Raw genomic sequence first — 26930 nt, forward strand, 5'->3', positions numbered from 1 at the left:
GTGTCTGAATTAAGTGATTAACATTTCTGGTTGTCCTAATGCCCAGATCTTAAGCATTTATTTTTTTACTCGAAAACTACTGTATGTAGTCTTCAGAGAATCATGTTAGCTTTCTCTCCATGAGATACAGAATTTTAGACCTCCACATATACATTCAACCTGGAGAGGCGGACCTCAAGGCTAACTGAACATAAAGTGGCTTCCTCTGCAACTGGGTCTGACAGCCACACAGTGAAGGATCACAGCCAATACCTACAATTACACATTTTGTTTTCCGACTGCTTCCATAATATACTTCCTAAAGTAAGTCACACATCCCTTTTATCGTTGTTCCTTTATGTGATGCCAATAAGCCCCAGAGTGGTGGGAAACCATTCCTTTCTGTAAGAATCGAATGGGCAAACAAAGGAAACAAGATATTGAACACTCACAAAAATACTGCCTTTAGAATTACTTGTTCCAGATATTGAAAAGAAATGGAGAATTAATTAACTAGATACCAGTGAACTAAATTACGTACAGTGGTATCTCTAGTTACGAACTTAATTTGTTCCGGAGGTCCGTTCTTAACCTGAAAACTGTTCTTAACTAGAGGTGTGCTTTTGCTAATGGAGCCTCTTGCTGCCGCCGCACCGCCAGCACACGATTTCCGTTCTCATCTTGGGGCAAAGTTCTCAGCCCAAGGTAACTCTTCCAGGTTAGTGGAGTTTGTAACCTGAAGCGTTTGTAAGCTGAGGCATTTGTAACTCGGGGTACCACTGTATTAAAGCAGGGTTGGCTAACCTGCCCCACCATCTGATGTTGCTAGACTACAACTCCCATCATGCCTAACTACCGACCATGTGAGCTGGGACTGATGGCTGTTGAGTCCAACATCTAGAGCAGAGCTTTCCAAACGTTTCATGCCGGTGACACACTTTTGAGACGTGCATCATTTCGTGACACAGTAATTCAGTTTTACTTGTAAACCGGAGGTTAAACTAACCGCTTTCCAACCTCGGAAGCATTCACAAGATACACCTACACACTGCAGCCGACACACTAACAGTTTGGAAAGCTCTCATCTAGAGGGCCAGAGGTTAGCTATCACTGCTTTAAATGGACAGTTAGAACAACTCACCCTGAGTGGAAATTTTAAAGGCCGACGGTAAGGTTGAAAGCCAACAGGTCCTCCTTGTTGTAGTATGGCTTGGTGGGCTGCATGAAGACCTTCTCCCACAACTGGAATGGCATTATTATTGCGAGCAGGTTGGTTATTAGGCTGTTGGTTTGCATTGTTTTCATTCTCTTCCTGGTCTCCAAGTAAGTAAGAATGCAGATCCCTGAAAAAACGTTCCTATTAGTATTTAATGAATGTATAGGTATGGTGATTAAAAGCACGATAATACCTCTACTTAGGTGCCCCTCTTGTTATATATCCTTCGGGATACGCACGCAGCAAACCCGGAAGTTTATTTCCGGGTTTCGCCGCATGCACATGCGCAGTAGCAGTCTATCGAGCCATGCGCATGTGCAGAACAGGCACCTCCGATTGCAGAAACCTCAGGATCCTACCGGAGCTCTGGAACGGATCCTGTCCGCAACCAGAGGTACCACTGTAATGACACAGAATAGCTATCAAAGGCCACTGAAATCTGTTGTGCTTTCACAGCTGTTTTTAACATGCTACATGGTTCTGAAACCAAACATCTCATTACTAACTGATTGGAACATCAAAAGAAAAACAACAGCCCTAAATGCAGCATCACAGATCTGGAATGAAGATGACCACACACCCTACATGGGATAGGATTCAAATAAGCAATGTGAGTGACATCTCTAATTCCAAGCATTATAGGGCAGGATAACTAGTGTATTGTCCTATCTAATTATTAGTATTTTAAGCATTTTTTAATTCTTCTTCAACCGAAAAGGAGCCTAGAGCGGCTAGCAAATCAGTAAGAAACAGAAGAGTTCCTGTCCTCAGGCTTACAATATAAAAGGTAAAAAATACAGAAACAAAAGGTAAAAGCGATGGGGAGGTCAGAAGGAAAACAAACACAAGCACCAGTTCTTTAAGGTACAGTGGACCCTCTGGATACAAACTTAATTCATTCCAGGGGTCCATGCGCACCCAGAAAAATCCATATTCAGAAGCGCTGCTTCTGTGCATGCGCAAGCAGCAAAATCTGGAAAAATACTTCCGGGTTTGCTGCCTTTGCAACCCAAAGTTTACATTACTTGAGAGTAACGTAACCCGAGGGTCTACTGTACAGTTCTTACAGAAGGGAGGGAACCTGTTCTGGTAGCCTGATGGAATAGCCATTGATAGATGGTGAAAGAAAGAGTAAATGAGCCAAAAATGAAATAGTCCTGTTCTTTCTCAGCTTCAGCCCGATGGAATGAAGTCTTAAAATAATTAGTAGTAGTAGTAGTAGTACCATTCGCATAAAATAATTAAGATTCAGCAAATCTTAGGATCAGATGATCATTTTCCCTGTCATCTGTATGTGTGCATGCTAAGTTTCTTCAGGAGTTGGTTAGCTTTCACACCAAGCTCTGACATCAAACATCCTATGAACATAAATTACTAGTCATTCCTACCCTCAAAGATTGCAGAAACCAGCTAAAAGCCTCATTTTATCATATAGCAGAATTTCGATATATATTTATAAAAAAATTATATTGCTTCCCCCTTCCCTGCCTGAGAAAAATAGGTCCCTCAAGGTGTCATGAAGTTTCGTGGAAGTGAGATTTATAATTGACACTACTGAGCAGCCCCAAAAATGGACTTCCGAAGAGCAAGACACCTAGAAGAGCTTAGCCTCTTATACCTGGGGTGATCACATTGGAAGCTGCGCCCAGGCTATTTGAGGCATTATAGGTAAGAGTAGAGAACGCAAAAACAAAATAATTATTTCCCCTCTTGCATAACCATCAAACAGATAAATATTAGTAAAGCTGCACAACAATTTCCATTGGTACACTTATACAGAGTAGCTTTTTAAAAGGTCATCATTACAAACCTCTGAATTTTTGCTATAAACACTTATTCTGCAGTATCTAAACATTCCATTTTTATTGCCTAGTCAACAAAAAACATTAAAGACATGTGGGTTATTTGTGCTTTATGGGTTCTTTACACTTACAGTAAGTACCCAGCAGTAACAGTCCATGCTCGTACAAGACCCTTCAACCACTGCCTTGTGTGTCCTTGTTCAAGCAAAGCTGGAAGCACCACCTGAAGCAAAAGTAGTTCTAGGGAAAGTTCACTCACAGGAGCATCACTGGGAAACAAATAAAGCAGGGATGTCATTAACAAATACCTGTTACATATATATAAAACTGGTATTTTCTAAGGCATTGAACAACCTGCAGCCTAGGGCCACTGTTGGTTTATATCCTACCTTTCCCTCAAGTTGGTCCCCAACCCCATTTTGTGCAGCCCCAACAACCCCCCAAAGTTGCCCCATTCTTCCATCCCATTAGAATTCCTTTCTTCCTGTTTGTTTTCTCATTTCCCCTTTGTCTTTTCCCTTTACTAGTTTCAGGAAAATGGTAAAGGACAGTATTTTATTTGAATAAAAATAAATTGATGGTTTCCCCTGGTTTTATTACTTGGAGGGAAAGGTGGTGGGGTAGCACACTAGCATCAGAAAGGCATTACTTGCTTTCCAAAACAGCAGCTATTGTATTTTTAAAATCATCTGCATACTTATTGAGAGTAACCCCATCAAACCAAGAAGAGATTACTTCTGAGTAGGACTGGAAATTCTAATTTGACGTGGCCATGGTGAAAACTGAAACATGGTGGTTTTTATTCCATATTAGTTAATCCAAAGCACTTTGGTGGCTTCACCACCATCTGAATGCATGCACTCAACAGAAAAAAGGTCGTCCACCTGTTTTATAGCTAGGATTCTTGCCTGGTTTGAAAGCAATACTGAACTACAGTGGTGCCCCGCAAGACGAACGCCTCGCAAGACGGAAAACCCGCTAGACGAAAGGGTTTTCCGTTTTGGAGGCGCTTCCCAAAACGAATTTCCCTATGGGCTTGCTTTGCAAGACGAAATGTCTTGCGAGTTCCTGCGGGTTCCCCCCCTTCCCCCCCTTTTCCTAAGCCGCTAAGCAGCTTATCAGCTGATCCGCTGATAAGCCGCTTATCAGCTGATCCGCTAAAAGCCGCTAAACCGCTAATAGTGCTAATCCGCTAAGCTGTCAATGGGCTTGCTTCGCAAGACGAAAAAACCGCTATACGAAGAGCCTCACGGAACGGATTAATTTCGTCTTGCGAGGCACCACTGTATGATTTGCTGTTATGTGCAGAAGCTTTGTGCTCTCCATATTCTCTTCTACCACCACTGATCTGGCCACTAGGAGATCAGAAGCTATCATCTGTTTTCATCTGGTTCATCATTATGTCCAAATTCAAAACTATGGTTAATCCTAATGGTAATTTAGAAAAGCTAGGATTGTAAACTATGGTCTGTTTAGTTAAAGTACAATTAAGACTAATAACAGTTTGTCCTGATTCAGACATAACAAACAGTGGTTAGTTATGTCCATGCCGGAGGAGTGGAAAGAAAGCTCGCAAACCTAAGAATCCTTCATGTAATGAAAAACCAAGGTTTAGCATTATGTCTGAACAAGATCATTGTATAGTTGGTATATTGGAACACAGTTTACTGAACAAACACAGCCAATGGTTTGTTTAAAATATGCACATATGCATTTGCAGTAAAAGAACACACTATGGAAGACAGAAAATATTCCAAAAATAAATTACCTGTAGAGCATTACATTATATGGAAGAAAATGAGGCAGCAGATATTTAATAATTCGTATAGGAAGCCAAAGCATGAGCAAGACGATTGACCCGAAGACAATCTGCAACAAGGAAGATACTCTGTGTGACAGCCTTAATTTAAAGTCTATTTATACACTAGCAAAATGCATGGACTGGACAATCATGAACAAGTTATGAGGTTGTGCACTTCCTCCTCTGCTCTGTGTGCATTTTCTGTTCCTATCTGCTGCTAATCATAGTTTGCCATAACACTGAAATCAGAACAATCTGGTCAGCCCTGAACTTAACAGTAAGACTCAGCAACCATTTTCAAGCCATGATTTCCAACTCTTGTTGTGAACAAGTGCTAGCTAGCCACAGGCAACATTTGCACATCGTGCTCGGCCAAACCATAGCAGAGTGAATGTGCTGGTTCCTGAGGCGCAGATCAAAACTGCTTTGTTCCTCCGTGAGGTTTTTAGGTAACAGCTAACCAAAGGTTTGGCTTAGTGTGTTGTCCAAACCTGGCAAGATGGTTAAGGCCTTTCCTCCTTATCCAAAACCTGTAACCATAGAACAAATCTTGGCCACAGATGGTGCTTAGGAAGGAGAGACCTTAACCACAATCCCTTGGCTTAACTGTTGCCCCAAGATAACCTAAAAAGCCTAAGCAGGAGCAAAGTAGGTATGAGCTCCTGTCTGAGAGCCAGCACAGCAACACATTCACAGTAAGCCATACTCTAGCTTAGTATGTCTTAATTTCTGAATGCCATGGTAAACCATGGTTAGCACAAGACATGGAAGCTAGGAGAAGAGGGAGCATACTAGTTAACTGATTGTTTTTACTCTTGCAAACTATGGTTTTGATAACTCTCTGCATCAAAAAACTGTTTTGTTTCTTCTTCTTTTCTTTTCAGTTTGCACAAGTTGTTCACACACCTAAGCAACATAATCTATGAATCAATAAATCAGAGCTCCATTGCAACAACCTGAAAGTACATTTTTAAATTTTTTGGCTCACAAGTTACATTATGGGCCTACTACTAAAATGAGATGCCAAAGAGAAAAAGAACCAGCTAAATATAATGTCTGCACTGGCATTTGGATAATTTACCTGTAGATGTGGGTTATCAAAAGGAAAAACCTATTTATGTCAAAATCTGGATACACAATTATTGGAAAATGAATCAGGAATGTTTACTATTTAGGCTGGGTTGTCACTTCTGCCTGGGATATGTACACACTAAATTTTAGACAATCTACAAAACTGAAGCGACTGGATTTATTTCTGACTCTTCTCCTGGCATCAATTTTTGGGGAAGCAAGCTAAAAAGGACTGGATATTTTGCCCCAAGAACCAAAATGTCTTGTGCCTTGTCTGCTTAGAATATAATATCTTGTTGTAACAAAACTTTATTCTGTGCAATTGTATGCTTCCTAGTAATCTAAGTGACTTGAAGATTAGACATTTTCCACACAAGAAGCCCCACGTACTTGCTTTTAAGTAACATTTACATTATTTTCCTGTAATATGATCTACTTTTCCTTGGCACTGCTGAACAGTCTAAGCTGGTTCTTGCTGAATCATCATACTTCTGTATTTTATTGATACAAGTGAAACTTATTTCAGCAGTAAGTTACACAGAAGAAAACTATGATACCAGCAAATATTTATAGAATGGAAAAGAGACTTCTGGCCCCCATGGGTTGTATTCAACTAACTTTAACTCAGAATAGATTAATTGAAATTAGTTACCAAGATTTAGGCCTATTTCAATGTGTCTACTCTATGTAAACATGAACTGAATACAACCCAATATCTTTACACACAGTTAGCTATTTCTTGGTATGAGCTTTCGTGTGCATGCACACTTCTTCAGATATCTGAAGAAGTGTGCATGCACACGAAAGCTCATACCAAGAACTAACTTAGTTGGTCTTTAAGGTGCTACTGGAAGGAATTTTTTTATTTTGTTTTGACTATGGCAGACCAACACAGCTACCTATCTGTAGTTAGCTATTTCGTTTGCTAATAAACAGAGAAACAAACATTAAAATTCTAAATAGAAACTGAATAGAAAAAACATTAGTTGCTATAAAAACTTTTTGAAGAGAAACTGGAAAGATGTATTTACCACTGATAAAATAAACCTCCTGAGATGTCTATAAATAGGCAGGTGAATCATTTCTTGAACTGGATTAAAGTCTGGATCATTTAAGTTCCTCAAAAACCAGAGGACGCCAGGTCTCAGTACCTGAAAAGAGAATATTAACATTTGAAAGAAAAATAAGTATAAGTAGGTTGATATTTGAAGGATTACAAGTTCTGACATTTCCCCCCAATAAATTATTATTATTAATAATAATAATAATAATAATAATAATAATAATAATTTATTATTTATACCCCGCCCATCTGGCTGGGTTTCCCCAGCCACTCTGGGCGGCTTCCAAAAAAATATTAAAATACTGTAATATATCAAACATTAAAAGCTTCCCTTCAGATGTCTTCTAAAAGTCTGGTAGTAGTTGCTCTCTTTGACATCTATAATTACCGGTAACATTATAGAGACCATAAAAACTCCTTATTTATGTTCAATATGGTCTGCAGATTAACCAAAACACTACCTACCTTCTCTCAAACTAGTTTAAAACAACTGAGCCAGTTGTTACCTGAGGAGGTAACAGCTGAGTTATGTCCAAGAGAATTACACGGCTGAATTTTGTCAAACATGGCTCTCATGCTCCCTCTGTTCATGTCAATTCCCCCCTCTCTTCCATGGCTTACTAGGCCCATTCCTGTCCTTCAGTCAATGGCACATGGACCACAAGGTGCAGAGGTTCTATGCATGGGTGAGGGGAAACCTTGAGGGTTCCCAGTTCTCACATTCACTTCCCAGAAGCAATGTCTGCAAGGAATACCCCCTACCCCTTCAGCTATACAATGCATGTTCTTACACAGCAGGCCATGGCTCAGCAAGGGTTCCCTGCAGTTCCCCATCCAGCAGCCAACTCTGCTGCCTGCCCTTACAAGCAATTTGTGCAATTTTCGCTCACACATAGAATCTGCAAAAAGCAGCCGTTGGGACTGCTCCTGTTCCACTGCAGAATAGCAAGCATATGCAAGACTGGCACTCTTTATTACACCAGTACAAGTTGTAGGGCAACACCTTGTCCCACCCTATCAATTATTTCCTGTCAGCAAAGGCTGGTGAACAGAGGTGAACACAAAAACAGAAATGCGGATGACATTAGCCATTCCAGAGCCACATTCTTACAACATATGGTTTTAGAAAATCACACTTCAGTCAAACCATACCTCTCTCAGCAAGAGAATGAAGGAAGCAAAGTAGAAGACATACACCATTCCCACTAGCCAGTGTAGGAACATTGTAGTGCCGGGGGCTGACTGAAAGCTCAATTCTCTATCCTTCAAAGTAGCATCAAACATTTCCTATGAAAAAGTTAAAACAGGGAAGTAATTCTTTTTAACTCTCAGCAACTAGTAAAATTGCGTCTTTATTTTATTTGTACATAACAGCAAAGTTCTAAATATATATTTGTAGACAGCACTTAGCAATGGTGAAAAAATAATGCAGACCTCGCACAATAAATCTTAACAGACAGAAGTATATTCTATAAGATTTTCCACAGCTTATATATGTCAGTTTTCAGCACAGAACTGTGTAGGCTTTTAAAATGAATCACCTTTAGTATAAAATCACTAAGAAAGCCACTGGAGATGGAGGATCCGTAGTCTTTGGAGATGGTCAACCACATTTGCAGCAAAACTATAGCTAACGATTAAGGTGCAGCAACCTTATGGAGATGGTAGGGGGAGATGGAGAATCTGTGACAGGGCTACTGCCATTTCCTATGTCTTGCAGGCTCAATGAGGCCAGGCCAGGAGATAGGGATGGATTCCCCGCTGTCATATTCCATTTTCCTCCTCTGCCAAGCTGAATACAATGGGAGGGGATCAACTACCTCGATTCCAGCATCCTTCCTGGGAAGCATAGGATTGTTCCTTTAATCTCATAATAGTCATAATAACCTGTTTGAACTATGCCTGGAGAACAAGGAGGCTTAGGATCCTGTGGACCCACCACCTCCCTTTACACAGCTGGTTTTTGCCTCCATCACTAGCAGGACAGCAGTGGACCCTTTAACCCCTGCATTAGGTGTCATCCTGTGGATGCCCTCTATTCTCCACCAGCAGAACAGCACTTCCGCTGCAAACTATTAAGATTAGTTCTTAATAGTCATAACTTCTTTTTGCATTACTGGTCCTATTTAACAGACACAACCTACATAAGCAACCCTCCTCCTGACTGCCCCTTAGAATGCAGTGATAAATGTCTGTCTCCTAATAAATGCTAATCTTACCAGAGAGCATATGTCCAGCCACCAGCCACAGATGAGGGGGAAAACACCAATCTCTACCACCACTAACAATGACACCTGCAGAGGAGGAAAGACAGGTTTTTTTATTTGGACCAACTACTGAATGTTGATTTGTTTTATTAAATAGACCTGCTTTTTAAGGCTAGAATACCTTGACAACTATATAGCACACTCCAAGCAAGCGACGTGATCTCTGAAATTTTACAAGTGCTGCCAAGCCCTGTATAAATATGGTCAAGGAAAGTGAAATACTGATTTGTGAAGCAGAGGGCAGAAGAAGTTCATAGGAATGAGTACTGAGCAACTAGAAGCCTGGAAATAGGAAACTGGTTGAAGGGGAAAGTATTCACTTAAATATAGATTTAAGAAATGTTTAAAAACCGTAAGATATTCCTCACAAACACATATGGTCACTGTGGACCCAACGCTTGGTACCCCTTAACTACAGTTGGGAGATCTGAAATGGACCACAGGAACACACACTTCCTTTGCCCAGACCTTCCTCTCTCTGCAGCAAATGTCCCGCTCTTAATTCTTACATCAACCCCAACATTGTTAATGATAAAAGTTTTCAAGAGTTCCTTCTTAACTAAAACTTGGAATCAGGTTTTGAAGCGAGTACGAAAGCCTTCTTAAGAAGGAACCCTGGTAAGCTTGACAGTGGTTAACATTGCTACTGATGTAAGAAATCAGGGCAAGAGTAGAAGGAATTGGTGCCTCAACAGGAATGAGGTTGCTCCAATCCTACAGCACGATCCTAATATCTTACTTGCAATTATGAGTTTCCCAATGGTGCGCCCACACTGCTCCCATAAAGAGATAAAGACCATAAAATCATTGTTTCTTAGGCAAAGGTCGTGATTCACCTACCCAGCTCCATCAGCAGAGGCCCTGAATGAGGACTTCCACTTATGCAATGGGGCTTTCTTCCCTTTCCTCCCCACGTACCTGAGACTGTCTTTGGGGGTTGGGGGAACCCAAAGAATAGCACACGTGGGATTGCAACATCTAGCAAGATGAAATGCTTGTGGAGACAAAATGTTCATCATTGTGCAACACTGAATTCCACCCTGTGTACTTAACAATGACCATCCATAGATCAAACACTGAAAACATGTGCAGTCAGTACTTATGCAAGGATACATGACAAACGATTAGTGATACTGCCAGCAGTACATAGCCAACTATTGTCGTGATTAGGCCTTCAAAGTGAGATGCTTGAACCTAAAGAAAACAAAAACATGTTTAGACTGTGAACTCCTTGGAGTAAAAATCTGTGATTTATGCTTTTGAAGGTTTGTAAAGCACCAAGTACACTGGTAGGGTAGAATAAAATATTTCAATACCACTTGTGACTACCAAAATGTGTTGATACAGTGGTGCCTCGCAAGACGAAAAGAATCCGATCCACGAGTCTCTTTGTCTTGCGGTTTTTTCGTCTTGCGAAGCAAGCCCATTAGCAGCTTAGCGGATTAGCGCTATTAGCGGCTTAGGGGCTTAGCGGATCAGCTGATAAGCGGCTTAGCAGATCAGCTGATAAGCGGCTTAGCGGATCAGCTGTTAAGCGGCTTAGCGGATCAGCTGATAAGCGGCTTAGCGGATCAGCTGTTAAGCGGCTTAGCGGATCAGCTGATAAGCAGCTTAGCGTCTTAGAAAAAGGGGGGGAGGAAAAAAAACCCGCAGGAAATCGCAATACATTTTCGTCTTGCGAAGCAAGCCCATAGGAAATTCGTTTTGCGAAGCACCTCCAAAATGGAAAACCCTTTCGTCTAGCGGGTTTTCCGTCTTGCGAGGCATTCGTCTTGCGGGGCACCACTGTATTTGCAAGTTATCATCATTATTTTATACTTCCAACCTCATCCAACCCCAGCCAGCTACCATGGCTCAATCACAAATTTTAACTGTTATCTATGAAGGAGTCACATGACCTGGCCACAGTGATCCATGCGACGGTCACCTCCAGGCTTGACTACTGTAATTCGCTCTATGCAGGGCTGCCCTTGAAGCTGTCCCAGAAACTCCAGTGGGTGCAGAATGCTGCAGCGAGGCTCCTCACAGGGTCTCTGCCATGGGAGCATATTCACCTAGTGCTTTTCCAGCTGCACTGGCTCCCGGTGGAGTACAGGGTCAGATTTAAGGTGCTGCTTTTGACCTTCAAAGCCCTTCACGGCCTAGGACCCTCGTAACTACGGGACCGCCTCTCCCGGTATGCCCCACGGAGGACCTTAAGGGCCATATATAGCAACACCCTAGAGGTCCCGGCCTAAGGAAGTTAGATTAGCCTCAACCAGAGCCAAGGCCACTGGCTCCGGCCTGGTGGAACACTCTGTCTCATGAGACCAGAGCCCTGCGGGATCTGATTTATTTCCGCAGGACCTGTAAGACAGAGTTGTTCCACTGAACTTTGGCTTAGAATCAGTTTGATTCCATCCCCCTCTTTCTTTTTCCTTTCTCCTCTTGTGAAGAGGCTGCATCCTAATGTTTTAATGTTGTATTTGATGGTGATTTCTATCCCTTCCTGCTGAGCTTTTGTGGCCAATGACAGCAGCAGCAGCAAAACCCTGCTGCTGCTTTCTGCAAAAGTCATGTTGTGGGACAAACTGTGTAGTTTGCCTCCCGCATGTTAAGTTTTAAATAAATGCATAAATAAATAATATACTTACATATTCTTCAAAGCCTAGCCCAACAATAGAGAAGTGACCAATATGATAGGGACAAAACGCTAGGAGGGAGAAGGGAGAAAAAAAAAACTAATGGAGTTTACTCTTTTCAACAATTCTCTGATGTGTGGCTTAAAATAATTTTTAATGAGCTAGCAAAAGGATAGAAATCTTTATGCGTTATCTGTTCAGCGAGCTACACAAAAGCTACACAAAAAGTTTTCCATCATTCTACCCCTAGGGCCCACAAGATGGCTGAAATTACTGAGGTCCCCACCGGTCACAAAATGATGGCAGACTGACATAATCAGCAGGCCATTACTGAAATCATCTTCTACTGTTATCTAATCCATCTATAAAACACTACAAAAGCACTCCATGCTTCAGTTGTGCAGCTAAGGGATAGGGGAGGGAACAGAAATAAACCTCTGGTAAATAAAATAAAAAACAATTCTAAGGTGTTAGGGCTGTGATGTCAAATTGATACCATTGTGTACTGTCATTTACACAGACTTACACATGTTTAAACAAAGGAAATTTGAAATATTTCAAGTGCTTTTTTAATGCTTTTCACAGGCAACCAAACTTTTAGTTCGATTACTGGAAACATTACACATTGGGAAATGCATGCAAAGAAAATCAGAATTTCGTCTCTTGAGAATATTACAGAACTGTTGCTTAAAACTAATCCAGCTCTACTCCAATTTGGGCCCATATGCACAGCAATTATCCTGAAAGAGCTGTAAATGCAGTTACTTACCAAAGACAAGAATGAACAGTGTGTTTAATGACACCACCCAGAATACATGTTCCTAAGAGAGAAAGAGGGGAACATTTCAGAAATGGCAATATCAAAGTATTTGAGAAGTAACTTAAATTTCTTATCTTGTGTTCTCATTAATCACCCCATTTTGCCACTAATTTGTAGGTACTGAAATGTTAAAGCTTTTCTCAAATAAAAATTAGTAATATCAGTTTTCCTCCTAACAGGACAAAGGATATTGCAGGTTCAAATTTTCACAGAGACACAATATAAAGCACATTTTTTTTTCAAAAATGCCTAGCATAATCACACAGGAATAAAGGTGCTATTACTTCTTCTGATTCAGTAATAAAATGAACTGAAAGTATCTGATATAGTAAGACAATATACTGAAGATTATAGATCAAGAAGACAAACAGATGATGCGAGACACAATCCAACCACAGAGTTTTAGTGCAATAAAGCTTCACTTACCAAAAAAACTAGGGATCCGTCAAGTCCAAGCATCTAGAAGTAAGAGATGATTTTGCTGTCAGTAACCAGAATCATCTACATTCACGCAAGATTCAGCAGTGTCTGAAGCATCAAGGATCTGTTATCCCCCATCATTTTTTACAATACTTGGGAGAGGTTGCAGAGAACCACAAAGTCCCCTAGGCTCTCTTCCACTTTTTCACATTTTTGGAAAGAGGATTTAGTGAAGAACAGGTTGGCATGGTCTGTTTAGCCCTGCCCTTATCCGTTCCTCACTACATGGCTATCTAGCCAGTTCATCCAACTGGGACAATTAGGCAGCAGCTTTTCAAACTTGACAATGTCAGGCTGGATCTGTTGCCAGGCAATACTGTGGCAAAGAACAGATAAGAAGAATGAGTCAAACTCATATAAGAATAAGCTTTAAGATCCGCCCGCCAGATGTTACATGAACCTGCACACACCTGGCAAACAGCTGGTGCTTAGGGGATTCCCTAAATATATAACTAGCTTAAAACTGTGGACCAAGTTCAAAGAATTTAGCACATATAGGAAATGTGTTACTTTTATGTTCTTTGCAGTGCAACAGAATAAAATGTTGTGTGTGTGTGTGTGTGTGTGTGTGTGTGAGAGAGAGAGAGAGAGAGAGAGAGAGAGAGAGAGAGAGAGAGAAGCTCACATGAGTTTCTAGATGTCCAACAGAAATCATTCATGATTGCCAGCTTAGAAATCTCTCTCACAATAACCTTGACAATATTTTTTCTATATTCTCCAAGGACTGCCATGTGCCTTAAGAAACTGTATTAAGCAGTGATACACAGGAACTAGGAACACAGTTGCCTAGTTACGCAAGAAAAATGAATTTTACTCTGACAAAGCATGCCATGCCACCTCTGAAACCTCTTTTTCTTCTTCTTTTGTAACTTCAAGAGGTAACTGGGATCAGAGAAGCAGCATGGTGGAAGGGGACACCCAGTTTTGTCATTGTTCACCACTTCCCAATTCCCAATTTGTCTTCACAAGCAGCTTTTTCACACTATATATTTCTCCTCTCAAACACCCCCTTTTCACCCATTTCAATCACATCCACCCCAGAGAAAACTTTCCTTGTTAAAAAGGAGCCATCATCCTAGCATTCGACAACCATGGTTTCCTGCTATGAGGAAAGGCCACGGTGGAGGGTGCTGGTTCAGATATATCTGTCCAAGGTCAAAGTTCGGAAAAGCATCCTGAACTGGTTCCAAGATTATGGGCATTATTAAAGCCATGCCATGTCTGAATGACTCAAAGCAAACAGCACTTCCAAAATATATAGTCCTTACTCACTCTCTCCCATGTAAGCTCTTCTGCTGCTCGATCCCATTCCAAAGCATTCCAGTTCATATCATCTAAATAGATAATTAAATTTTAAAATAGATAAAGCTCAACCAGGATAGTAACACTGAATAACTGGACAGGCCTCTTACGGCCAATTTATTTATTTATTTATTTATTTATAAAATATTTATTAAAGTTTTCAAAAAATTATCTAAAATAAAAAGAACAGAGGAAAAGTAAAAAGAAAAAATACATACAAAACATACAAACCACATACAATAACAAGTATAATTTCAGTCCTTTATGTTCATAAACCTTACTTTCCCGACCTCCTCGTACCTCCCCTTCCTGTACTCCAATCTCTAATTAGTTCAGTTCAGCAAATCCTTCCCCTTATCTCTATTTACTTTTTAAATCTTCCTTTTCTTAATACCTAATCATTACAGCTGAAAACCCCTTAATTTCCAAATCCACATCGTTCTTTCATTCAGTAATTTTACAATTTTTATTAAGGTAGTCCTTAAATTTCTTCCATTCTTCTTCCGCCGTCTCTTTTCCCTGGTCTCGGATTCTGCCAGTCATTTCTGCCAGTCCCATATAGTCTATTACTTTCATCTGCCATTCTTCAACGGTGGGTAGATCTTCTGTCTTCCAATACTTTGCGATGAGTATTCTTGCTGCTGTTGTGGCGTACATAAAGAATGTTCTGTCCTTCTTTGGCACCAATTGGCCGACCATGCCCAGGAGAAAGGCCTCTGGTTTCTTCAAAAAGGTAAACTTAAATACCTTTTTCATTTCATTATAGATCATCTCCCAGAAAGCCTTAATCCTTGGGCACGTCCACCAAAGGTGAAAGAATGTACCTTCAGTTTCTTTACATTTCCAACATTTATTATCAGACAAGTGGTAAATTTTTGCAAGCTTGACTGGGGTCATGTACCACCTATAAATCATTTTCATAATATTCTCTCTTAAGGCATTACATGCCGTAAATTTCATGCCGGTGGTCCACAACTGTTCCCAGTCAGCAAACATAATGTTATGACCTATATCTTGAGCCCACTTGACCATAGCTGATTTAACCGTTTCATCCTGGGTATTCCATTTCAACAGCAAGTTATACATTCTTGATAATATTTTAGCATTGGGTTCTAACAGTTCTGTCTCCAGTTTTGATTTTTCCACCTGAAAACCGATTTTCCTATCTAACTTATAAACCTCCATTATCTGATAGTAATGGAGCCAGTCTCGCACTTTATCTTTCAGTTTCTCATAACTCTGCAATTTCCATTTATCCCCTTCTTCTCTTACGGCCAATTTAAGGCACACAAGTGTTCTAACAATAAAATAAAATATATTCTGCATGTTCAGATAAAATGGTTGCTAAGTTTGTTACTTGTAGTAGGTTAAGTATAACAAACCACCCTGAAAACCTGATGCCTTGTTCCCACGAAGTTCACCAAATTACAATGGATTGATTTTTTAAAGGCTCTCATAAAAAGACATTAAGGCCAAGTTTGTGTTTTACTGATGTGTGGCAGATTTTACAAATTCTTATGAAAATTTCCAGGAAGCAAGTCATGAAATCAAATAGCCAAAACACAACCCTATTATCCTGGAACAGGGTACAAATAAGGTCGTTAAAAACTAAGTAATATACCTTGCCCTCCATTGTTGGCATCTGCAGCATCTTCTACTACAACATCTTCTTCATCTTCATTGTCTTCCTCTTCTTCATCTGGTTGTTCTTCCTGGATTTCTGGATTTTCACCTACAACTGCATTCTCAGCTGGCTGGTCTGCAGGCTGGTCAAGTGCAGCATTTTCAGCACCTCCATTTCCTACACCCTGAACCTGGCACAGAAGGGAAAATAACACAACTTAAAGAAAATTCCTTCCAGTAGCACCTTAAAGACCAACTAAGTCAGTTCTTGGTATGAGCTTTCGTGTGCATGCACACTTCTTCAGATACCTGAAGAAGTGTGCATGCACACGAAAGCTCATACCAAGAACTGACTTAGTTGGTCTTTAAGGTGCTACTGGAAGGAATTTTTTTGACTATGGCAGACCAACACAGCTACCTATCTGTAACTACAACTTAAAGAGTTCTGCTATACTATGATGCGTTCCTGCATCATTAGAAATGTCAGCAACACATCTGAGTGTTAAGAAAATTCACTTGAATTGTTTTTATCATAGATTTGCAAAAAATAATAATAAAAGGCCAGAATGATACAACTCTTCAGAATTTAAAGAAATGTTTTAATAAAGCATGTAGGCGTCAGCTTCATATGCATCAAAATTGTTGAAAATGTTAAATAAAACAAAGATGGTTAAGTGTGTGGCAGGTCTCTACTGCCATGGAGTGAAAATTAATGCCCATTAAAAATTATGATTTCCCTCTTGTCCAACTTTATCCTATCTAGAAAGATGGCTACAAGGAATCTAGTAAAGACTGTAAAGATGCCTTGCCCCAGAGCAAGATGCTTATTAAAATATCAACACATTGTGGTATCTTCTGCTTGTCAGAAACATCTGCAGCTTGGTCTCCCTGATATACACAAATCCATACCAGTATGAGACATTAGCTACAGCAAATAAAGTCCATTTCTCAAGCTGTACCTGAGTGACTTCCCTGGGGAACAGTATCTTAAACTGAGAGGTGAAGAGGAGCAATTGGAATAAATCTATTCTCAAAAATTCAGAGGAAGCCAGCTTCTTCAATCTGATCAAGACTGGGCAGGTACAGTCTCAAATAGGAAAATTATTCTGGATGTTTAAAGAAAGATGATGCAGGCTGAAGGGGGAGGGACCCCATTTCACTGTGATAATTGAGAAGAACCATGTTTTAGATTAGCTTCCAGATGCTACTTTAGATGTTGATCTCAGATTTTGAGGCTATAACAAGGAGTTTAACGTGTTCCCTCTTTGCTCTCATATCCTTACTGTGAAAACAGGACAAGGAACAGAACTTGTAACATATGCACATTTAGAAGTAAAACAATGGAGACTATACTACACAACTTTCTACAGACACCTCTGTAATATCAGCTTCCTAAGCTAGGATCTTTCTTGTAGAAATAAGGCACATTATCTCCTGTTGCAAGTATCCCACTAAATATTTCTGGTATTACAGCTGCTATGTCAGTTTCACAGTGTTGCACAGCTTAATGATCTATCTGAATGAAGTCATTCAAAGACTCTTAAGATATTTGATAAAAGTACAGAACAAAACACTATACAGTGGTACCTCGGGTTACAAACGCTTCGGGTTACAAACTCCGCTAACCCGCAAGTAGTTGCCTTGGGTGGCGAACTTTGCCCCAGGATGAGAACGGAAATCATGCGGCGGTGGCACAGCGGGAGGCCCCATTAGCGAAAGCACACCTCAGGTTAAGAACGGTTTTGGGTTAAGAATGGACCTCTGGAACAAATTAAGTTTGTAACCCGAGGTACCGCTGCAGTAGGAAAGTTGCTGGTACTAAGTGCAATCCACAAGTCAATGAAGCTTCTGCCAGAAGAATGCATTATGCAACAGGATATGTGTATTTATCTACCTAGTCAAAACAAAATAAAAAAATTCCTTCCAGTAGCACCTTAAAGACCAACTAAGTTAGTTCTTGGTATGAGCTTTCGTGTGCATGCACACTTCTCCAGAACAGAACAGAACAGAACAGAAGTGTGCATGCACACGAAAGCTCATACCAAGAACTAACTTAGTTGGTCTTTAAGGTGCTACTGGAAGGAATTTTTTTATTTTGTTTTGACTATGGCAGACCAACACGGCTACCTATCTGTATCTACCTAGTGTTAGACAATTCTATATTGGGGGGGCGGGGAGGAGAGAAAAAGCTAATGTGCAATAGAGAGGAATTCAAGCTGAAAGTTGCAACCGAAAAACTGAAGGACATATTACCTCATTCTGTTGCCCAACACCATTGATGGCTTGCTGCTGATTTTGTTCCAGCCACTGTGGTGCTCCTCCGTGGACAATTTGTTCACGTAACCATACAAGGCTGATAAATGCACAGAGTGTGCACGTCACCACAAAACAACCTTGCAAACAGTCTGCCAGTAAATTCTCTCTATTGAAGAGACAACCAACACATTCTTTACACCCATTATCACAACTGTTACGTTCCAAATGCAAAATCATTGTCGACTCACTCTGCAATCAGTCACCCACACTTAGGTAAGACCTCCTTAATGGTACCAAATTTACCTGATTTTGAACAAAAGAACAAGTCAAGATCTCCAGTAGAAATCTCGCTGTGCAAGCCTTTAGTTATTTCAATTTAAATCTATTCAATCTGTCATGTTGATCTCAAGTTGCTTGCTATCTGCACAAAATTATTACTTAGAAGTTTCTCCAGCATCTTCATTCACCTGATGATACTAATCTGATCCTTTATTTTGTTGATGAAGCATTTAAAATAAGGTAGTGTAAGACATTTACTTTCTTTTACTTTATTATTTATTACCTCCTGGAGATTTTGAGCTGGTGAGAAGTTGTAGGAATTAACACTGGGGATCATTACCAGGCCATAGATAGCTTCCCTGTATATTTTTGCATTAAGCTCAATTATTTAATACACTGATAAATAAATACATCTCATTTTATTTCTACATTATAAATTTTTGCATGAATTTTCTATTCCATTCCAATATACTATTTATTTTTAATTAAAAGGTTGCCTTTCTGCTACGGGCTCTCAAACAATTAAAATAAACAATACTTTTAAAATGTACATAATAATGTAGTGTGTTTTGCAAGCATAACCTGAATAACTGCTGTCCTGGCCAGGCAGAGAAGCAGACAGTCTCATCTTAAGACAAGTTAGGCTGGGTTCCTACATGTGAATACTTACATTTTCACAAAACAAAAGTGGTATCTTTTCACACAGATAGACTAAAGCAGAGGCTATATACAAAAACATATTTTATTCATACTAAAACTGGGAAATATTTATTTTGTACAGTGATCGCTTTCTCTATTACTGAATTACCCAGAAGCGCTATTCCCAGGCTAGTTATTAAATTCTGTTCACTTACAGTATATTAAAACACACAGACCGGACCATTAAGAGGAATAAATAATAATAATGCTTCATTCTTTAATTTTCTATCCTATCTCTTTCATTGTAAGAGAAAAATAGCAAGCTGTTTAGAACACAATGTGTAGAAATATCTATAGTATTAGCTGATACTTACGTTGACAGCATATCTAATGGCAGTGTCAGTAGTGAGCTCACAGAGCCAGTAAACAAGCACTTGTAGATACGGCCTAAAGGAGTAAAAATTGACAATAAATGCAATTTCCGCCAATTAAACCTGGGTTCTTTGGGGGAGTTAGGAGCATCCTAAAGTTCATTTTAACAGGCTAACAATGCTTCAGTAACAAGCCTAGTAAGATGAGGGAATTCAAACCAGGTTTGGGGTGGAGAGGAGTGTGTTCTTGCAAACTAATCCCTCATCCCTTATGTCTGGAAAAAGTTCCATTTGCTTCAGACCTTGATTTCAAATAGCACATTAAGATAATTTTTAGGGGAAAGGCATCAGGAGCTCCAAACTTTCTTGTATCAGGTTCTTAAGCAGTGAATATTTTAGAATCTGTGAGCATTTGCATCTATGTGTGATTCATAGAATCATAGAGTTGGAAGAGACCACAAGGGCCATCGAGTCCAACCCCCTGCCAAGCAGGGAACATAATCATATTCGATCCAATTACCCAAACTATTCTTAACTATAACAAAGTTGTTACAGATATTTCTTGTATAACATGGGAACATATGCAAATACCACACCTGGAGTACTGTGTCCAGTTCTGGGCAACACATTTTAAGAAGGATATTGACAAGCTGGAACGTGGTCAGATAAAGGATCTGGAAACCAAGGCTTATGAGGAACAGTTGAGGGAGTTGGGTATGTCTGAGAACAGATATAATTCCCATCTAAACATATCTCTAGGGCTGTCACATGGAAAATGGAGCAAGCTTGTTTTTCCTACTCTGGAGGGTAGAACTTGAACTAATGGATTCAAGTTACAAGAAAGGAAATTCTGACTAAACATCAGGTTGGACTAGATGACCATTGGGGTCCCTTCCAACTCTATGATTCTAAGAGATGCTGGCAAACAGACCACAGGAGAAGAAACTCTTAAAGCTGTGAGGATTAAAAGGCACATGCAAGCCAGAGAATAACCTTCACCATCTTTTTGCCAATTAAAATCTAAGACTGCAGTCTACATGAATTTTAACACAGGCAAGAGGCAATCCAGCTCTTGCCATTCTGCCAGCATCTATAATACCAACATAGCTAAACTAAAAGAAAAGCAAACTTACTGTGAACTCCTACACAAAGTGCCTCAGAAGGCAGCTTAAAAGGTCCAGGTGTAGCATTGTTCTCTGTGCAAGCACTAGGGATATTTGTGTTTTCCAATCACCTTTGAAGAATTATGCACACAGCATTCATAGCTGCTTTTCCTGAAATTCAGTGATTAAGAACCGGATATGACGAAGGTTGGAGCTTCTGACATTTTCCCCCTTAACTAGCTTACTGTTAACCATGGTTCTGAGAGCTCCCTGACAATAAAACGTTTCCCCTCCCTCTTGTACTGCTCAGCCATATGCATATTATACGTCCACAAAATGAGATACTTACATGCTGTAAGAGGTACAACTCCTAACCATGCAAAGGCCACAAGTGTATAGTGAAACCAGTATCGTATTGCTGTGCCAATACTTGTAACCAGTCCAGCACATATGTCTTGGATTGGAAGCCGAGAAGGCATATCTGGGGAATAAACTAAGAAAAGAAAGAAGGGAAAGGATTGCAATTTTACTTCTACCACTCTGAATTGTTTTTATGAGAAACATCATAGTATTCCTGCAAAATTTCCCATGACAATGAACTGAAAATACTACATGGTCATCTATCATTATAGGTTTAAAGCAAAATAATGACAGAGACCAATTTAGATAAATCCAATCTGCAATGTGCCTTGCTTATGAAAGTGTTGCTGTGTCAGGTGGCACATCCATAAACTCCAAAATGCTCACTAGCAGTATGGGTGTTATTTTAAAATGAAAACAATGGGGTATCATATGGGATGCTATTTACATGAAGGATTTTCTAGTGCTGTTGTCGGATTTCAACCAAGCCAGCCAAACCATTGTTTCGGAAGGGGTTACAATGACTTGGCCATATCTCAGATACACAGCTTAGGGACAGTGCAGTGCCTACAATATTTAGTTTACTGGAGACAAGCACACTGCTGGTGAACCTGCAAATTCACATGAAGACACTCTGTAGCCTAAAACCACCATAAAGAAAAGTCTTTGTTTAAACACATCACAAACTCTCACCATATACTTACTTGGTGTGAAAGCAAATCTATGTTTACATAATTCACAGTATTCTTTTCTGCTGTGTTTGAGCCACTGAACTAAGCTGCAATTAAAAAGAAACATGAGTACAGTGTATCTACAGTTTAAAATCTACAAGTTATTTTTTGAGAGTCAGAAATTAAGAAAATGCAGCAAAATAATCAGTAACATATACTTTTAAGAAAAACATTAATAATCCAAATTCAGAGGGATAGAAAAACAGATATAATGCCTTTCTTTAAATACTCTTGTTTTGTTGATAGTGAACATGTTTGAAGAGCATACGCATACAGTTCAAGAGCACTGCTCTCCAGAAACCGCAAATACAGCTACTTGGCTACAGTTATGAAAGGCATTCTTAAATGCCAACTAGAGCAGAAAGGTAGTATGTAAGTTTTCAAATCAAAAAAGACTAATGCAAAGGGCAAAGGACCATGTGCTACACGTGCAAGGCTTTCTTCGGCAACCCCTTTCTAGAAGCAGGCTTCTGTTCCACATTTCTCTGTTCTCAAATGTGAAGGGACCCTCTACAGAGGCTTCCTATATTATTTAAGGGGCTATGCCATCAAGGGAAAAACTGACATATCTCCTTGGATTGAATACAAAGTAAATTTACAGGGCAGAAGCTAACACCGCATTACATGTCTTCTACTATTGAAGTTGGCCCTTCACCTTCCTCTTCTCATCCCTGTAGCACCTTGAAAGCCCCCCTAAATCTGCACCAGAGGGTCCCCCAACACTTCAGAACAGATTTTCAGGGCACATGGGAAGCAACGAGGAAAGTTAAAGTCTCACACAAACAGCTATGGATACAACCACAGAAATGACAAAAAGGAGCAAGCATTTAAAATACTAAACACTATTAATACATAGATCTAACCCTACTAATAAAAAACAATATACCCTTAATATCCAGCAATTCTATAAAGGGGGTTCAGATACTTCTTGTATAATCCCATTAATTACACAGGGATTAAAAATAATATATGCAGTTTTTCTTCTCCACACCTCAATACTTCCTTAACATGTAAACCTATGCTTATGGGTTCATGGTCCACCAATTGGGAACCACAGAGCATTATTTATCTGCCAGATTCCCAAAATGTTCATAGCGATTTCATGCCGTAAGCATATATGAATAGGCATTGACATATTTTGGAGGAAAAAACTTACCATTCTTGATGAATGAATTTAATACTGCCAGTGCATACACACGGATGATAGAGAGGTTTCTCAGGAGTTCCTTCAGATCGACATACCCTGCATATGTCTGTTAAACACAAATAAAATACAGAATAAAACTAACAAAAATGCTTTCCATTATAATGAGATACTTCTTTAAGTTTCCTGGTGTATCAACTTTTCCTAAATAGTAAAAAAAAAAAGTGCCAAAGGAAGATCAGTAAGTGTCAGCTTTTATCCCTTGAATCTGACATTGGTGCACTGCTATTATTTTAAGATAACAAAAATAGGTGAAATACTATATTTAAAGCAAGAACATTAAAAATACTTTTTGGCAGATGTTCTTAAACAAGCAATTTTGCAAGTGTACTCTTCAAATGCAGGATGTACTAACAAGCCACAAAGGAAGTAACAATAGCAAGTTCTACTCCTGGCTCTTATATTGACCAGTCCAATGTTGAAGCCTAGAAGCTTCATTGGGCATTCTCCTGTAATCTGAAAAACACTGCAGCAACTCACATTGCATGGGGCTTCAGTCAAGAACATAGGAAGCTGCCTTCTACTGAGTCAGACCACTGGTCCACCTTGTTTGCATTCTATGCTGACTAGCAGCTGCTCACTAGCATTTTCCAGCAGGGCTCATTCCCAGCCCTACCTGAAAATGCCAGGGACTGAACCTAGAATCTTTGGCATGTAAAGAAAGTGTTCTACTATTCAGCCATGGCCCTGATTAATCTAACACTAACACAGGAAGAATATTAAAATACTCCCAAATACAGCAGTCTCCTCAATGTTGGCAAAGACTGGTATAGATCCAAGTTTCCCTAATAACAGGGTTTAATTTGTAACAGGCATCAATGGAATACAGCCCCGATATCCATTTTCAAGGCTGCATTCATATGTACAGTGCTGCCTCGCAAGACGAAATTAATCCGTTCCGCGAGTCTCTTCGTCTTGCGGTTTTTTCGTCTTGTACAGCACGGCTATTAGCGGCTTAGCGGCTATTAGCGGCTTAGCGGCTATTGACGGCTTAGCGTCTTAGCGGCTATTAACGGCTTAGCGGCTTTAAGAAAAAGGAAACAAATTCGCAAGAACTCGCAAGAACGACTCAAAAAACGGAAAACTCTTTCGTCTTGCGCGTTTTTCGTCTTGCGAGGCATTCGTCTTGCGAAGTACCACTGTAATGCTAACTTAAGCCATGGTTTAGCATTAGGGTAGACAAGCCAAAGTGAGCCTTGGGTTTACACGCTCCTCACAAAATGTTAAAGGTCGTAAACTTCAGCTTCACAATAACTGCGGTTTAGCATTATATTCAAACCTTAAATGCAATCTTAGCTACCGTTTGTTGAAACGAGCCAGCTTCACAAACAATGCTTTGAAGTTGGCTTGTTTCAGAAAACCATAACTAAGATTAATCAAACTTTGTCCAGGTTCAGGTGTCACAATTTGTAGCTAACCTAAAACAGAAATGAAATCTCCTTGGCTCTTCCTCATAGGTGACAAGAAAACCTATAATTATTTAAGTGTTTTCAGTTCTTGACCATGCATTGGATGCTTGTATAACACAGCAGAACCGTAGGAAAAAGTGATGTGACAGTTCTATAATAGCCTAACAGCTGTGACAAAAATGAAATAATGTGCATGGAAAAGATCTACATGAGAGTGGCATGGGGATAGACATCACTATCACTGCCTTACCTGGCAAGAAATTGAAAAACTAGAAGCAACGGTTCAGAACTTACCTGGCAAGAAATTGAAAAATGTTTGGGAAAGGGGAGAAAATATGTCCATTTGGTAGTGAAAACATCAACAGTAGCTATAAAACATTTACAAATGTCCTACATGGAATCCAAAACAAGAGAAATCAGTCTCTGTCATCTGTTAGAATATACTGGACTGTGAATCTAGGAGAAGCAGTGAGTATAACAGTCACCACTCTCTTTTCCAGAAGTAACAAATTGTTCTTTGAAACAAGGTTTGTGTTTGCGGTATCTTACAGGTTTCTTGGAGCATGAAAATCTCACAATGCTCTCTGATAAAGGTCCATGTTACTCCTCAGTACAGGAGTGGGAAACCACAAGACCTAATACAGTTCCCCAGGCAAATTTTTCTGAACCCTAACAGCTCACCAATTTTGGCAGCAGTAGGGAACATGAAAAAAATGAAGTAGGCAGAAAGGTTTAAACACAGCACCCTAATGAGGATGAGAATCTCAACCTCATAGTCACCAGACATGGGATGATAAGCCACTTTTTGGCTGATCTGTACTGAAGAAGAGAGTTGTATGTCCCAAGTATGTGAATGTATGAGACAGGATTTGTGAAAAAGTGGGTGGCATATAACCCCTCCAGGGAGATAAACAAATGTGAAGGTGGGCAAAAACAATTAACTACCCCAGCTCTAATACATCCTTTAACACTGTGGTGGGAGGGGTTAACTGAATGTTTTTAAAATTAAAAATTAATACAGTTTAAATGAGGAAATCATTAAATGGGGGAAATGTTAATTTTATGGCTCTGGGTTAACGTACAGGTTAAAATAGTTATTTAACTATTATTGCTCCAATACACAAGAACAATTCTAACCTAGTAATCCTAGTCAGAAAATACAACTGAATATACATTTAAAATGTTTTGAAAGGGGCATGAAGTGAAGCAATTGTAGCTAACATATGCTAAGAATGGACTATCATGCCTCAGTTTACTAAGCCAAGATATGCACGGGCCTTTCCCCCCACCCCCAATAGCTGCTTTGCTTGAGTTGCAGTTAAACCAATAAATGTTTCGATTAACCATATAGTCCCATTCCATCTGAACTGAGGAAGCACGGTTACCAGCTCTGAAACAAACCAGTATGTTAAAACAAAAAATGGTTTAATATCCTGGCTTATTCCAAACCTGGTAACAGCTGGTTGAAATGTGTCCAAAATAACTGCTAGTCTATACAGCAACTCTTAAACTTAAAAATTATTATAGGCCACAATGTTCCTGCAGAGTTAAGAAATAAGATTTAAGATGGAAAATTATTAAAATTTGAATTCTTACAAACACAAGGACGCACAATAATTACAGGGACAATTCCACTGCACATGGAGCAAATCAGGTTCCATTTTATCTCCTTCATTCTCCAAGGCCAGTGACAAGCTCTCTAGGTCGAGTCTATCAGTAAAGTGTACACTGAGTTCTTTTAACAGTGGAACATGTTTCAAGGTGGTGATTTGCCAGACCAAGTTGCAGAGACCCAAAATCTACATATTTGGGTTTTATATACGAGTCAGCTTGTTAGGCCTCTGTTTTTAATATTATAGAAGAGTGATATTGGAGTCTCATCCTGTGGGGCCCCATTCAGTTAGTGAGACAGCAAGGAAAACAATCTGGCCAAACCTTGTTGAAGAAAGGGTTCGGCATACATGACTTTCTACTTGTCCAGGGGCACTGTGAAAGTGCAGATTAGGCCTTCAGCTAAATTTTCAAGTCATCACACTCCTTTTTGTCCATTCTTGTCTTCACTATGCTGCAATGTTAAACACTAACTTTGCAGTTTCTTCTACCCTCCTCAGCAATTAAATGAAGTTAGGTCATAATGACCAATAACTGGGACACAATCTCTCAGATTCATTTGGGTTACAATCTTTACAATGTTAGGATGAACTCCTGGCACAGACTTGCAGAATCATCAGAAGACTGCAGTGTTCAAGCTTTTTAAGAAGACTTTATGCTGTGTTTTTTTATTATTGTTGTTACATAAATTTAAAAACAATAAAATATTTTTAAACAGACAACAACTTTAAGGAAAGCAGACCTATCTATCAAGATTTTTGGGTGTCCAATTTTAGCACTGTGGCTCCTGGAGGGCTGTTGTAGCAGCTTACATTTTCAAATGGGGTTAGGAACCTAAACATCATAGGTGCCAACACTACCAGTTCATTTACGCTTCATTCCGGTCTCTTCTTAACATCAACCTCAAGGTAATCATAACCCC

The 26930-nt window shown here is 39.7% G+C and overlaps 1 protein-coding gene across 2 annotated transcripts in view; it reads right to left on the reverse strand.

Annotated features, from left to right (window-relative positions):
• The window catches only part of MARCHF6 (membrane associated ring-CH-type finger 6), a 43256-nt gene that overhangs the window by 13352 nt on the left and 2974 nt on the right, over positions 1-26930 (reverse strand). For both annotated transcript variants that reach the window (XM_079983947.1, XM_079983948.1), the window contains exons 2-19: positions 22941-23037; positions 21758-21831; positions 21043-21186; positions 19594-19666; positions 18299-18467; positions 16044-16236; positions 14393-14454; positions 13067-13099; positions 12590-12641; positions 11833-11891; positions 10313-10393; positions 9321-9389; positions 9152-9226; positions 8085-8219; positions 6901-7020; positions 4766-4866; positions 3129-3266; positions 1121-1322 (exon numbers count right to left, since the gene is read on the reverse strand). In XM_079983947.1, the coding sequence (XP_079840073.1) occupies positions 1121-1322; positions 3129-3266; positions 4766-4866; positions 6901-7020; positions 8085-8219; positions 9152-9226; positions 9321-9389; positions 10313-10393; positions 11833-11891; positions 12590-12641; positions 13067-13099; positions 14393-14454; positions 16044-16236; positions 18299-18467; positions 19594-19666; positions 21043-21186; positions 21758-21831; positions 22941-23037 (1877 nt within the window). The remainder of the gene's footprint in view (positions 1-1120; positions 1323-3128; positions 3267-4765; positions 4867-6900; positions 7021-8084; positions 8220-9151; positions 9227-9320; positions 9390-10312; positions 10394-11832; positions 11892-12589; positions 12642-13066; positions 13100-14392; positions 14455-16043; positions 16237-18298; positions 18468-19593; positions 19667-21042; positions 21187-21757; positions 21832-22940; positions 23038-26930) is intronic.

Source organism: Podarcis cretensis, assembly GCF_951804945.1.
Source record: "Podarcis cretensis genome assembly, chromosome: 7".
Taxonomy (NCBI): domain Eukaryota; kingdom Metazoa; phylum Chordata; class Lepidosauria; order Squamata; family Lacertidae; genus Podarcis; species Podarcis cretensis.